The 15,604-nt window shown below is 42.3% G+C and overlaps 1 protein-coding gene across 14 annotated transcripts in view; it reads right to left on the reverse strand.

Annotated features, from left to right (window-relative positions):
• Positions 1-15,604, reverse strand: part of SLC7A2 (solute carrier family 7 member 2) — a 48,982-nt gene that overhangs the window by 18,673 nt on the left and 14,705 nt on the right. For 9 of the 14 annotated variants that reach the window (XM_088659159.1, XM_035112833.3, XM_035112832.3 and 6 more), the window contains one exon: positions 1,548-1,938. In XM_088659159.1, coding sequence (XP_088515285.1) covers positions 1,548-1,923 — 376 coding nt within the window. In that variant the 5' untranslated portion in view covers positions 1,924-1,938. Of the gene's footprint in view, positions 1-1,547; positions 1,939-4,401; positions 4,558-11,714; positions 12,115-15,604 lie in introns of those variants that run through there. The other 5 variants (XM_088659157.1, XM_060278836.2, XM_088659153.1 and 2 more) reach the window with 3 other exon arrangements.

Consider the following 15,604-nt stretch of genomic DNA (forward strand, 5'->3'; position numbering starts at 1 on the left):
TGAACTTAAGTCAGCCATTTCCAGTAAGTTCAGTGGATCTACTTTGAGTGGGAATAGCATTACCCCCCAATTTCTGAAAATCTTGTCAAAAACTCTACATTCTTCTTAGAATACATGCTTCACAAGGAAATGTGCATTTTCAGTCTATTTAGTGCTGCTTCTTTTTTTCTCTCTTTTTTTTGCTACAGCACGAGTTCATTTTTCTACATGCTATGACTGTATTTCAAGGGTACCCTGTTGTTGCAATGCATTGTATTGTTATTTCTAGCAACAACATTGTACCAACTGACAGCACAAACAGTTAATTTATTTAATATTTACAGCAACCAACTGGGTGGAACTGTGAAGCGTTTTCCATGCAGAGCATCCCAAGAGATATAGCCATGTGGAGGAAGCAATGCCTAACCAATCATGTCCCCCAGTCCCAGCTGTTGCTTCCTGGCAGCAACTGAGAAATGGACCTCGGCACTTGCCTAGTCCCGGATGCAAATTCCCAGCAGTTATTCACATTAACACAGAGTAGGAAATTGCTTCTTTCATACATGCACATTCCCAGGACCACACTGGTTGCTCTGTGCGGTGAGAATTTCAGGAATAAGCACGGGGGCCTCATATCCGATGACAATCTGAGAAACTCTTGCTGCTCTGTCTTCAAAAGGAAGATGAATGCTGCACCACACACCCAACATTATTTACACAACGGTTGAAGACAAGAGAAACCAAGTACAGTAATTGTTTTAAGAATTATTATTATTAGCAAAAATTATTCATTTGCAAAAAAAATAATTATCTCTACCACTATTTAGAAAATATGCTGGATGTTTGCAGTGACATCAAAGGCTTTGTCCTCTTTGTCAAGAGAGGCATGTCATCAAAAGCAATTTGGGGATTGTTTGATGTTGCTCTCAGAGAGCATAATTTTATCTCTGGAATCTACATGTGACTTGTGCACAAGTGTGGCATAGTAGAAAAAGTGTTGGAGTGGGACATGGGAGACCAGAGGTCAATTCTCCACTAGCCATTAAGTAAACAGGTTGACAATGGGCAAGTTACATCAGCCCAACCAACTTCATAGGGTAATTTTGAAAATAAAATGCTGAAGGTGAGAACGTACACTGCTCATTCATGCCTCAAAAGTCAAATCATCATGCAGTGTACACCAAGAGAATAACTAATATGAGTACTGTTCATTTCCTTTGGTTTCCATAACCACTACAGGGATCCACACCCTATTCTTGTGCTTGAAGAACCTTTTTCCTAGCCCATATGCCATTCACCTCTCATCATTTCAATGCATTGCAATTCTACCCCCTTCTCATATTGCTGGCTGCTGGATATTGTCCCATTCACACTGCTGCCAATAGCCACCAAAAGGTCAGGAACACTTAGAGCATATCCCCCCCCCAAAGTGTTCTCCCTCTCTCTCTGTGCACATTTATGCATGAAAGCAAAAGATTACTCCAGTTATAAACAGCAACCAGGAGACAAAAGCCAAGTAGGCTGTGGTTAGCATTTTCTTAAGAGCCTCCGAGGTCTTCCAAACTCACCAATGACATAAGACAAAATGAGATTCCAGCCTGTGATAAAAGCCCAGAGTTCACCAACAGTGACGTAAGTATACAGATAGGCAGAGCCAGTCTTTGGAACGCGAGCGCCAAATTCTGCATAACAAAGCCCTGCCATCACGGAAGCCAAGGCTGCTATGAGGAAAGAAACTACAATGCTAGGTCCGGAATCTGCTTTTGCAACTTCTCCAGCGAGGACGTAAACGCCAGCACCGAGGGTGCTTCCTACTCCCAGGGCAATAAGGTCCATGGTGGATAAACAGCGACATAATTTGCTATCTTCAAGGCTGTCCACAGTGACGATTTTTCTCCGCAAGATGCACCGGGCAAACGAGAAGACTGGTCCACAGGTTATCATTCTGGATGAAGGACCCTGAAAAATGAGAGAGATTACTGCATTTTGTGGTCCTCCAGGGTGGCATCTGACTAAGTCAAGAGTAGATCCAGTGAGATCAATGATGGTAGAAGTCCCATTTCCAATAAGTCTAGTCAATGCATGAATTGTTCAGGTGCCACCCACAATTTACATGTAATGAAAATTACACTGTTTCATTCACCAGATAAAAAACTGCATAGCACAGCAATGCTCACCAATGTGACATTGCAGCAAGGAGTCACTGACTACAGAGCCCTATTCATTTTGCACAAATTGCTGCTAAAATACGCTCCTATCCCAAGGTGTAGAATAAACTGTATTTCATTTTAGGTACAGACTTAAAAAAAACCAAACTAATTCAAACTTTTTTGTGAAATCATGAATCTCCTGAATTTTATATCAGTAATACTGTCTAGGTCACTATGCTATTTAACTTCCTGTTGATTTTTTATATAAAAAACCCCAACATTCAATTTTTAATCCATTATTAGTTTACTCTTTTTATGTCCGTGGTATACTCTGAAAATGTTGTTCAACACATTCTTGTACTACTACTAAATACCAACAACTTAAAATCCAAGTTGTTACCTCTTTTCCAAAGTATACCATATTGCACAAAATTTAGGATGTCAGTAGTTACTCATTCATTTAGATAGATAATTATTCCTGCTTTCTGTGGACAGGTTTTATTGCACCATTTACTTTGCTGCTCCAAAGGCACCCAATCTAGATTACACAAAGCTCGCAACACCCACTAGCCCCTGCCACATGAGAGCTCCCTCTGCTCTTGCAATAAATTGAATCTCACCAGTCTATGCATTCCCACCCCTGCTAATATAGCTTCATGGGAGTTTCTATTCTAACCTTCACAATCTTAACTAAAAAAAACCCAAACCAACTATACCCTCTAACTTCCTTCAATTTATGTTCCATAACCCACAGAGCCGTCACAACCATAGAATTATGACTTGTTGGAAGGGACCCTGAGGATCAAAGTCCAACCCCAGCATTGCAGGAATATGCAGCTATCCCATATGACAGTCGCTTTCAACCAGTGTGCTGTGGCACCCTGGGGAGCCTTGAATGATGGTCAGGGGTGCTGTGGGCAACACTGTTCCTCTTTCCTCCCCCCTCCCCCCCGATGCCCTCCTGCGTCTCTGCCTCCCAAAGGATTGCAAAGCTCTTTGTTGCAGCAGCCCTGGCTACAAGCTCCCCAGGCGAAAGGTGCCTCTGGGCTGGCCAGGGGGTGCTGGTTGCCAAGAGCTGAGGTGGCCTTGGAGTAAGCAAGCAAGCGGGCGAGGGAGCTCAGCCAGCCACTCCACCAGCCCTTGCTGTTGGGAATGGACAGACAAGTCCCAGGTCCCTGTGGGGCAGGGTGGCAGCTCAGAGACCAGGGGCAGCCACTGCAGAGGACTCCCAAGGAGAGGGGAGAGGAGAGGAGGGGGGAGCGAACACTCCACAAGGGAGGGTGTTTGGAAAAGGGTCAGGGGCTGCCAGCTCTGCAGGAAAGGGGTGACATAACTGGACTCCTGAGCCCCACAAGGGTACCGCAAAAAGAATGTAGTTGGTTAAGGGAACTGTGGACTCAAAAAGGCTGAAAACCTTGTGGGGGTTGAACCTGCAAACCTGGTGTTATCAAGACCATGCTCTAGCTAATTCAGCTAGTCCTAGCCCATAGCAGAGTCCTATGAAAGTACTACAAAAGTCACAATAAATATGCAGTTAGTTCTGATGCCTGCTACTCGGGTATCTGTTCTGAACACAGCAGGTGTGGAAGGGTATCACATTTTGCAGCTTTTGAAAGGCAATACTTTTGCAGGTGAATACAATTGCTATTGCAAGCTTCTGCTGATAATATGATTGCCATTTCTGATTAACTGACTCGTAAAATACTTGCCAACAGGGCTTGTCCTCTAACTTTAAAAAAAGGAAAAGAAGGAAAGATAGCAACAGCACGCATGTTAGAGCTTGTAAAGAAGTTTTTAGAAACTAAGCCTGGAGATCCCAGCCTTTTGGGCCCTGTTGTCCCAGTGCCCTCAGGTGCCACACTGGGAACCCCAAAGCAAAGCATTCTCCTCCCTGCACCTTCCAGCTTTATCACTAGAACAGCTGCCCATTAAGCTGCAGGAGGAGAAAAGACAGCCCCAGATGCTCAATTATGTTAAAACCTTTTTGAAGATTGTCAGTTTTCATCTATGCTGCATTTAAGTATCTTTGCAAAATTCCAACAGTGCAATCCTTAAGGTGTTTACTGAGAAAAGCAGAGAACCACCAGAGTTTCAGACATTCCCCTGAGGAAGAAAATGCCCCCCCCTCCCCGTTTCTATCTTTTTAAAGCATTCAATATAGTTTCCAATATAGTTTGTACGCTTAAATGCCAATTCCTGCCAACAAACCATTTCAGTGAATGTTTTCCAGGCTGCAAAACCTCTACTTCGATACAGCCCAAGCTTTACTCACCCAACGTTCAGCCCAAGCTTTACTCACCCAACAATAACGTTCAGATTATATGAATTCCTGTATCTGTAAGTGTAGGCAGCAAATGGTTCAGATTGATTTTACTTAAACATCTGCCTTAAAAGTAGAAACAGGGAGGTGGTGTGGAGCTGCTTGCTGATAGGGGGTGGAGGAAAAGCAGCCACATGTGATTGGATGACACTGAGCGTGCCCACCTATTTGCCAAACAAAGGAGGAGGGAGCTTTGCTATTCGTATAAGTCATTCCCATTGTACATGGAAGGCGAAGTCACTTTGGCTTCTTTCCCTGTGGAAACTGGGCATATGTTATACTGTATACATACTCACAAAACTAGTTTGGTAACTTGGCATATCTAACAAGGAAGTTTTGATCAGTTTAATTGGTTCAATCAACTAGAGCTATGCATTCAAAGCTCAAAGATACAGTGGTACCTCGACTTACGAACGACTCAACAACCGAATTTTTCGACTTACGAATGGGGGTAATGGCCGCGCGCTTACATATGTCTCGACATCCAGAAAAAACTGCAGCCATTTTAGATAGGGATTTTTCGACTTACGAATTTTTAGATAGGGTTGCTTCGACTTACGAATTTTTCCGTTTCCAATGCATTCCTATGGGAAAACGCGTCTCCAATGCCGTTTTTCGACTTACGAAGGTACCTTCGGAACGGATTAAATTCATAAGTCAAGGCACCACTGTACACGGGAAAATGTTGTTTACACCTGGCCCGAAGACAAGGATAATGTGTCCACTGGAAACAAAAGCTGTTCTGCCAGCGCTCACATCCCGATGCACAACGTAGTTCCTGCTCCAGGAAGCATTACACAGAAGCCTACCGCCATGTACAGATCTCCGTATCTGGATTAGGGCATTTTATTGACATTTCTCTGGAAGGCCCAGTTGGTTACAGCATGGTTGCATTCCCATATGGAACAGCTGCATATTCCTGCACTGCAGGGGGCTGGACGAGATGATCCTCAGTGTCCCTTCCACCTCTACAATTTTATGATTCTATAAACTGAGAGTGTCAAATTTTAACCCGCAAGTGTTACATAAGAAAAGCTAGAACTAGTTTCCAGCAGTGTGTGCCCTGAATGTCTGCACAACAGCGCTTCTACCAGCAACCCGCTGCGCCTAAAGGACGGGCCGCCGGAACGGATTATGGTGGTAAGTAGAGGTTTCACTGTATTATGCTTCAGAAATGAGGCTCCAAGTCACAATCAACAAACCATGGTAGAACAATGGTAGACATGAGTTCACATACGAAGCAGAAATGTGATGTGGGGAGTGGGTTAAAAAGAAACAGCACATTTCTCCCACATTCCTCAGTCCAGTGCTCCAGACACTTTAATTTACATCCTATCTTTCTTCCATCATGAACCTCAAGACATGAACTGAGGAGTTTCCAGATGGCTTCTTGTGTAGGCACATCACCTGCTCAACTTCCACATAGTTGCTTAGAGGGGAAAGTAGGTCTAGAATGGCAGGTTGGTACTAGAATGTTTTCCCTCTCCCCATTCCCTACTTCCATCCGTTAGTATAGCCCGTGAAGCCCTGCACCAGCTAATAGCATCAACTGAATTGTTAAAGAGAGCTAGAAAAGAAACACTCCCTGTGTTCTCAAATGCATCAGTTGCATATCGTTCAAGGATATCACTGTGATCAGTCATACTGATGACTTGTATTTGTGTTATTAGTAGGTTGGCCTTAATAAAGAAGTAATTCTACAGCAATCAAGGAATAACTGTAAGTTGGGAGGGGAGAGAAATCCTAACCTCAGTTGGTAGAGCATGAGACTCTTAATCTAAGGGTCATGGGTTTGAGCCCCAAAGTTTCCTGCATTGAAGCAGGTCCCTTCCAACTCTGATTCTATGGTCTAATGGGCACTCTTCTAACTTATGCAATGCTATGCAGTGGTACCTTCGGTTACGAACTTAATTCATTCCGGAGGTCCATTCTTAACCCAAAACCGTTCTTAACATGAGGCACAGTTTTGCTAATGGGGCCTCCCGCTGCCGGTGCGCGACTTCCGCTTGCATCCCTGGGCAAAGTTCACAACTAGGAGCATCTACTTCCAGGTTAGCAGAGCTCGTTAACCAAAGCGTTCGTAAGGCAGATGGTACGTAACCCGGGGTTCCACTGTACATGCCTTCTCGGAAGTAACTTCCATTGAGTTCAATGCAGTAAGTGGGTACAGGATGCAGTCACAGGAAGCCAAACTTTAGACATTGTTTCCCCATAAGCTGCAGTGATAACTGAAGTTTACCCAAGCAAATGATCTCTTAACTATGTGTTTGCTTTTACGCAGTACAAGGCAAACAGTCGGTGCAGTGCTTAAAGTTGCTGTATGGCACTGGTGCTCGCAAAACAACCCAGCCACTGCACATAAACCCTGAGTGTGTGGTATTGCAAAGACCTTGTGAGGAACAAAAGAGACACATGCAGTTCCACTCCTCCATCAAGATTACATTGCTGTATAATAACTTACAAAACCCACAGTTTTATTCCAACATGCTTTTAAAAAAATTAAATACTGCCTCTTCCGTAATGTCTTTAATTCCTGTAATTTTAATATATTTAACCGTGTTTTATTTGCATTTTTCCAATACATATTTTAAAATTGAGACCTGCCTTGAGTAGCTTTCTGTGCAATATAAATTACTGTAATAAATATAGAAGAAAAAATGTTGCAAAGCCACAGCAGAACCACTCTGATTGATATGCACATCTATGACCAAGGTGGCCTCCAGAGACACTTACCTAGAATTAAACATCATTGATTTCAACAGAACAAATGTCCTTTTGATGGCAGTTGTAGGCTGCCATCCAGACATTCACAAGCAGCCACTGACTTTAGCGGACCTGGAATTAAGCAGCACACACCACAACTTTCCTAACATGCCACACATGTTAGTGAGCGACTCAGCTTTGTCCCTCGCCGTGCTTGAATTCAGCAAATAGTCACAGATCAAAGCTCCTACTTCTGAGCAGATGTTTGCAATAATACCAACAATGTTATGGACCGTGAGAAGGCTGGGTGGAAATTCCTCCGAGCAATTTCTACATATTTAAAGTAATAAAGGGTGACATGACCTGGCAGGAGAGCCCCTCAGTGTAGGCAATCTCATTTCAAAAATATCCTTTAAAACATGTAAGGGAAGGTGAAAAGGAGAAAGAAACGCAGCGCCTGCTTTCCATAAATGATTAAAAAGGTTAGCCACAGCAAGACTGAGTTGCTCAAAGACCAACCGCCATGAGGCATTGTAGAAAGAATGATACCAAGGCCTTCATTCCCCCCCCCCCCATTTACATCCCACCCTGCTTCCAAGGAGCTCAATGCAACTTATATATGAGAGTTGATCCCCATTTTATCACAACCTCCCTGTGAGGTATGTTAGGTTGAGAGAAGCAACTGCGGGAAAGCTAGCTGTGCAGCAAACATGGTGCAAATAGGCACCTGCACCCACTTCCCCCTGGTTTAAGCTCAGCATTTTAATCAACATACGATAGTGGTTATCAGAATTGGTACACAAGGCCAGACTGCTCAGTCCCTGTGTTATGCTGAAGCCTATTACAATACTGGATAGTTATGTAACTGCAGTTGTAAGCATGTCAGAGTCTCTTGGAAGCTCTTAAAGTCAATTATTTCAATAATGTTTGATGGATTTCTGTATTTTAATACTGTATTTTGTTGGAAGCCACCCAGAGTGGCTGGGAGAACCTGGCCAGATGGGCAGGGTATAAATAATAATAAATAATAATAATAATACTTATTATTATCAATATTGGTTCAAAGGAGAAAGGGCCTTCTCCTATGTTCAGTGAATTGCAGTAGTGCCCACACAAACCACAGTGGTTTAAAACCACTAAATGGCACACGCTTCAAAGAGCTAACTTCCTGTACTTGTGGCATTTTTTAATCAGATCTGTTTAAAATCTGGACACCATCAGGTAGTAGATCATGTATTCTCAAGTGGTGTGGATATTGCAAGCTTAAAATGCAGCTAGGTCATTCATTTTCTCAATTCAGATTGAAGCTAATTGGGGAGGGGGACACATCAAAATGCAGTATTTTGTAAGAAGTGATAGGACAGAGATCAATATGGATTCTGGCTAATAGCGGTTGGAGACTGTGGATTCAGAGTAAAATGTTCACAGCCCACATTTCACGTTCAGGTGTCTTTTTTATGAACTATAATACCTTAGAGGCTTATAATGGAAGAAGCAGGATCTGGAATATGTGCCAGGAGTCAAGACGATCAGAAGGCAAGAATTGCAGAACACTGCAAGAATCAGGACCAAAGAGAAAGAACAGAAACATTACAGCTCAGGTTAACCATGTAGCTCAAGGCAGGGTCAACTGGAAAAGGAAACCTGTCCAGAAAGATCCAATGGTGAGATTGGGTGCGTGTAATCGGTCCAAGGGACGCAGGTGGCGCTGTGGGTTAAACCACTGAGCCTAGGACTTGCCGATCAGAAGGTTGGCGGTTCAAATCCCTGCGACGGGGTGAGCTCCCGTTGCTCGGTCCCAGCTCCTGTTCGAAAGCAGTTCGAAAGCACATCAAAGTGCAAGTAGATAAATAGGTACCACTCTGGCGGGAAGGTAAACGGCGTTTCCATGTGCTGCTTTGTCATGCTGGCCACATGACCTGGAAGCTGTACACCAGCTCCCTCGGCCAATAATGCGAGATGAGCGCCGTAACCCCAGAGTCGGTCACGACTGGACCTAATGGGAGGGGTCCCTTTACCTTTAATCAGTCCAAAAGGCATTTAACCAAAAAGGTTGCAATGGTTCACCACCTAGGGCAGAGTGCAGCAGCTCCTGACAGTGGTGGGGTTTGTGGATTTCATTAACCACCACCACCACCCCAAATGTGGTTTCTGGATGAACTTTCAGTTGTGTATCTCCTTTTGGAAATCAGTATTCCTGATGCCTTACAAATTAGTTCACTGAAGTCAGAAAGTACCATTATCTACTGTATTGGCCCAAATATAAGCTGCACCTGAATATGAGCTGCACCTTTAAAAAAAATTTTTTTTGGGGGGGGGAGAGAGAGAAAGACAATACCCGAATATACGCCACTCCCTTAAAATTTCGCAGGCACTCACACCCGTTCCGTTTTACCATATGTCTGTTTCAGCAGCGATAATGTAAAAGCCAATTTTTGTAAGGTCACGAATCTAAGCCACACTTTAACTTTTCACGGTCAGAATTTGGAAAAAAATGAGACTTATATTCAGGCCAATATGGTAATTTTAACATGTGAACCAATTCCAGCATACCGAATTGGCAGCACTTTGGATATTACTTGACAGTATTTTTCTTGGTCCAGATGCTATGTAGAAAGACTCGATTTGTGTAGCAATTTCTACTGCTTCTCAAAGGTTCTCTAGGCATATTTCCACAAAGATCACATGAAACTTCCAAACCCTCTCTCAGTGAACAGGTTCCTAGGGTCTTCTGTCTTGCATTGCAATCATCTCTATATATTGCAAACCCACAAACTCCTCACATCTACAGTCAATTCTGCAGGGAACTCTTCTTTATTCCTCCAACTGCCCGTGAACCCAGGCCAATATAATGTGCCCTATGCAAAACTATAGATCTAAACTTTAAACCTTGAATAAGTCACTTACTGAGGCATATTATGCCGCACCAGCAGGACTGATCTGCTAGACAAACTGTCAGTAATCCCTCTTTCTTCACAGCATCTTTGTAACTTAAAGTTCCAAGTTGACTTTGACCCCATAACTCATGGGGTTTTGACATTAATCCTTCTTAGAGGTATACCAATAATAAGAACCTGATCCCAGACACTGAAAACATATTGGGGGTAAACTTATTGCTTAGCTATCCAATCTTAGTCATCTTAATCATCTGCCTCATAAACCTCTTTGGCTAGTTCCAGCAAGCCTTTTTTACACCAAGTCTCTAAATTCTGCATCTTCTGCATCTGGGAGAGCTGAAGGCTGCTTATACTTGCTTTGAGGAACAACTCCATGCTGTATTGGTTTACTTACAGGTCCTTCTTTTGGTGTCAGGATGTTCTGATTTCTTCCAACGATTTCTTTCAAGAAGCCCCATCTTGTCTCACTCACCAGTTTATTTCCAAGAAAACAACTACCTCACTTCTAAAACCAGAGTTAGATATCCCTCTCTTTTCTATGGGGTGAGAAGTCCAGGGACAAATGCGGAAGTGCTTAGCTTGGTCCTCCTCCACACTGAAAATTCATGGTGTCCTTTTGCAATACTTGCTTTATTCACATTTATACACATGTGGGTGGTGGCCCCCAGATGCTGTTGTACCACAATTCCCACCATCTCATCCCCAGACACAGTGGCTGAGGCTGATAGGAAGATATTTCATATCAACTCTTACGTTCCTAAATCAGACTATGAGTCCTTCTAGCTTAGCACTGGCTCTACAGTGACTGGCAGTAGCTCTCCAGGTTTCAGACAGCAGTCTTTCCCTGCTCTATCTAGAGATGCCAGGGATTGGATATGGGACTTTCTGTATATAACATGGTTGCTGAACTATGGTCCTACCCACATAAGAGTGTACCAACATCTGTAAGGAAGCCAGGTTTCCCACACCTGCTTTAAGCCATGGTGATAAACTCAAGATTACCCAGATTTAGAACACCGTGGATTTAAATCCTATTCTCATGTTGAGCAGAAATACACACTTCAAAGTTCAGAAGTACTCTTTTGTGTTCCATGCCACAATGTAATGAAACAGATTGATGTAGTTACTATGTCAAACATGAAGGCATGTTTCATGTCAAACATGAAGGCATTTTTTCTGCACAAAATCTTACTTTCACCAAAATGTCATTGGAAGCTTAAAATACCAATTTATAGTACAATTCAGTTTTTACATGGAAACACACAGTTTATAAAACGCTTTCTCAGAAAAAATACCCAAATGCAAAATGCCTTGAATGTGTGCAAGATGAATATTACTAAAATAAGCCGAAGTTCTGAAATTAGTGATGGCTAGCTATGAATTTCAAGAGGAGGTAGATTGTAATCTTAATGTTATACAGAACTGTTGCATTTGATAGGACTTCAAAAAAGATTTAACACATGCAAAGAGATAGCTTTGCTTTCATGGCAGGATATAAACAGCATTGCCGTATGAATTATCAGTGCAAATAGAATGAATAAAATAGTACCATTACCTTACTTTTAATATATATTTTTATCCAAATCATGGGTTGATATTCTACCTCAATTGAAGTATGCAGTTTGAGATACACATGATATAAAATCCCAAGCAGCTACCACTCACCAATTTTCTCAAGTCGTCTTTAAGAATTCCAATTCTCTGTGGTTTTATGCGGGAAAAGATATCTTGAAAGTTGCTGCCTAGTGCTATGCTAGATTTCAAAAAAATAATCACAACAGCTTACTTATCTCTGGTGGTAAGTAGAGGTTCACCAAATTACAGACAAGGTCACAAAAATATTTCACTGGATGGCAGCGTCAAGTCTGTAGAAAGGAAGGATTAATCCCTTTCCATAGACAGAAAATCCTAGGAGCTATAACCGCTAAGACCAGTAACTCAATCTGGCTTTCAACGTCTCTAAAATTGTTACAGAGAACTACTACTATATATCATCCTCCAAACTCCAGATGTTCCCAAGCAAGCTGAAGCAACTACTTATAATTTTGTTGGCAGCCTCAGCTCCACCTCACAACAGTGATTTTCCTTTTTAAAGGCAGCCTGTGGGTGGAACTACCATTTTAAAGGCATAGGCCTTAAATAAACTCTTGAAGTCAAAGTTCAATAAATCCACCTGCGAGCAAACAAAACAAAACAAAACCACCCTATCTGTAGTGAGGATTGTGTCAAAGGTAGCAGGGAGTGAGAAAAGCTTAAAGTTAAAGCAAACTCATCCTAGAGCTGGCAGATTTAAGCAACATAAAATGGTAGCAATCAAATGCATCAAAATATCCTAGCCAAAGGTTCGGGGGCCAGCACACACACACACACACACACACACACACACACACACACACACACACCTTCCTGAGTCAGCTATGTTCTTACCTTTGTACAGTGGTACCTCAGTTTATGAACACAATTGGTTCCGGAAGTCTGTTCATAAACTGAAGCGTTCATAAACTGAAGCAAACTTTCCCATTGAAAGTAATGGAAAGTGGATTAATCTGTTCCAGACGGTCCGCGGAGTACTTAAACTGAAGCGTTCATAAACTGAAGCGAACTTTCCCATTGAAAATAATGGAAAGTGGATTAATCTGTTCCAGACGGGTCCGTGGAGTACTCAACCTGAAGCGTACTTAACCCGAAGCATGGGTGTAATTGGTTCCGGAAGTCTGTTCATAAACTGAAGCATTCATAAACTGAAGCGAACTTTCCCATTGAAAGTAATGGAAAGTGAATTAATCCGTTCCAGATGGGTCCGTGGTGTTCGTAAACTGAAAATTCGTAAACCGAGGTGTTCATAAACTGAGGTTCCACTGTATATAGCTTTGATTTAGTCAAGTAAGGATTATTTTTGCAACTACTTTCCCATTCCATGAAACTGGATCCAGATTGCCCCAACAAGAGGGTTCATGAAGACAAATTTCACAACTGGTAAACGTAGCAATCATGGTGTAAGAAGGCAACAGGGTAGTTAAGTCTTCAAACTTTCCGCTACTACACATGATGAAGCTACCATTGGGACCTCAATGTGGAAACAGCCATAGGATGCCAATATTTTTTGCACAAAAGGGCTAAGACAAGAGGCATCTTCTCTCAAGAGCTGTTGTTAATTGCCCCATTGCAACAAAACTAGAAAGTAAATGCTAAAATTTGCAGTTACATTGTGAACATCCTTGCGTTGTTTGTGCCTCATTAGAAACATACTTATTTCCATTTACAATGAATTGGGAACCTGGGGACGTGTTTCAGGACAGAACAAACCAGAATTCTATGCCAGGGGTCTTCTGTCACAGAGAAATAATCAGTATACAGAACATTCAAGTCTCCTCTTGTGAAACGCCACTTCCCTTCCACACAGCAACTGCAGGTTGTTTCATTCTAAACCCAAGGGAACAAGATTTGGCAGAAAGTCTTCTTTCTGCAGCCTTACACTCTCATCATGTTCACAGGGACATGCTAGGGTGGGGAAGGGATTCAGTTACTGCAAATGTGCCCACATTTCCTGTGCTTTCATGAAGAGGACAGGTCTGCACTTTGTGCCCTAGCTCTATAGATGTATTTAGACCACTACTTTCCTGCATTTCCTTCCATTTTCACCCTTTGGAAATCTATGACTTAGGAACAAGAAGCACTACAGTCCTGCCCTGAGCAACAAAACCTACCTACCGACATCAAATGTAACTCAGCACAGGATTGCATCCCAAGCAAGAGCCATTCAGTGCTATGAACTACGTATGTGAAGCAAGTGCATTTAAAATAGTTGTAGCTCCCTGTCCTAAACTAATGACTAGGGACCAAACTGACAGTTCTGGATTTATTGCAGAGAAAGCCAGTCACATATGTCATTGCCAAACAACAGGGCCACACTTGTATTAAGTGCTATTTGTATCCCAATTTTAAAATTAAAATTGCATAGAATCATAGAATAGAATCATAGAGTTGGAAGAGACCACAAGGGCCATCCAGTCCAACCCCCTGCCAAGCAGGAAACACCATCCTGACATATGGCCGTCCGTTTAAAGACCTCCAAAGAAGGAGACTCCACCACACTCCTTGGCAGCAAATTCCACTGCGGAACAGCTCTTACTGTCAGGAAGTTCTTCCTAATGTTTAGGTGGAATCTTCTTTCTTGCAAATTGGCTCTATAAGCAATTTTGACCCCAAAAAGGGCATCCAGAGACACACATTCACCTTTCTGAAATTTCTGTTATATTATGTCTCCATCCCATTACACAACTGAAGCTGCAGACAGACAGATGAACGCCTGAGGGACCTTGCTACATACCCTGACCGGTGGTATTAAGACCAGGAAGAAGCCCATTCAGTCTCATTCTAACTTTCAGGTTGATGTTAAAAATACAAATATTTCATGTGCAAGGCAACAGCTTCTTGTTATACAGTGTTGCCTCAGGTTAAGAACTTAATTCGTTCTGGAGGTCCGTTCTTAAACTGAAACTGTTATTAACTTGAGGTACCACTTTAGCTAATGGGGCCTCCCGCTGCTGCTGTGCCGCCACCACACAATTTCTGTTCTCATCCTGAAGCAAAGTTCTTAACCCGAGGTACTATTTCTGGGTTAGTGGAGTCTGTAACCTGAAGCGTCTGTAACCTAAGCTACCACTGTATTGGAAATATACTGCTTCAGAGATTGTTACTACTAATAGCATCAAAAAGTAGATAAGTTGTTAACAAATGCTACAGACAACTCCCCCCCCCCCCGGCAAAAAAAACTGGATCCCTGAGTAGTCCCACATCAATATGTGTTAGAAAGCAAGTGACATGGATGGCCCAATACATTTTGTTGCCTGAGGTGAAACAGAAAATGGCGCCCTTCTTCTCAAGTCAAGATGGATTCTACCCAAAGCCTGGCCAAGCTATTTTGGCATCTCAGGCAGGAGACCACATACGCTAAATGCCTTTCAGTAGAAGGGAAAAAATGTACAGTGGTACCTTGGTTCTCAAATGCCCTGGTATTCAAACAACTTGGAACCCAAACACTGCAAACCCGGAAGTAAGTGTTCCGGTTTGCAAACTTTTTTTGGAAGCCGAACATGCTCCATTTTGAGTGTTACACTTCCATTTTGAGTGCCACATTTCCGTTTTGAGTGTTACACTGAGGTCTGTCTGTTTTTGCAATTTATTTTGTGTTTTTGTTTTTGTGGCTCTTTTTGTTTTGTTTTTGTGACTGTGTGGAACCCAGTTCAGCTACTGAATGATTGATTGTGTGCCTGCAGTACATTGTTTATTGCTTTCATTTTATGGATCAATGGTTTCATTAGAGTAAAATTCCAGTTAAATTCCTGTTTTAGGGGTTGTTTTAAAAGTCTGGAATGGATCAATCCATTTTGCATTATTTTCTATGGGAAAGTGTGCCTTGGTTTTGGAACGCTTTTGTTTTGGAACCGACTTCCAGAACGGATTAAGTTTGAGAACCAAGGTACCACTGTATTACTAATTTATTTATTTAAAAATTATCATCATATAATGCTTGATGGTAGAAAAAAACCCAA

This window comes from Zootoca vivipara, chromosome Z1 (genome assembly GCF_965207765.1).
Source record: "Zootoca vivipara chromosome Z1, rZooViv2.hap1.1, whole genome shotgun sequence".
Taxonomy (NCBI): domain Eukaryota; kingdom Metazoa; phylum Chordata; class Lepidosauria; order Squamata; family Lacertidae; genus Zootoca; species Zootoca vivipara.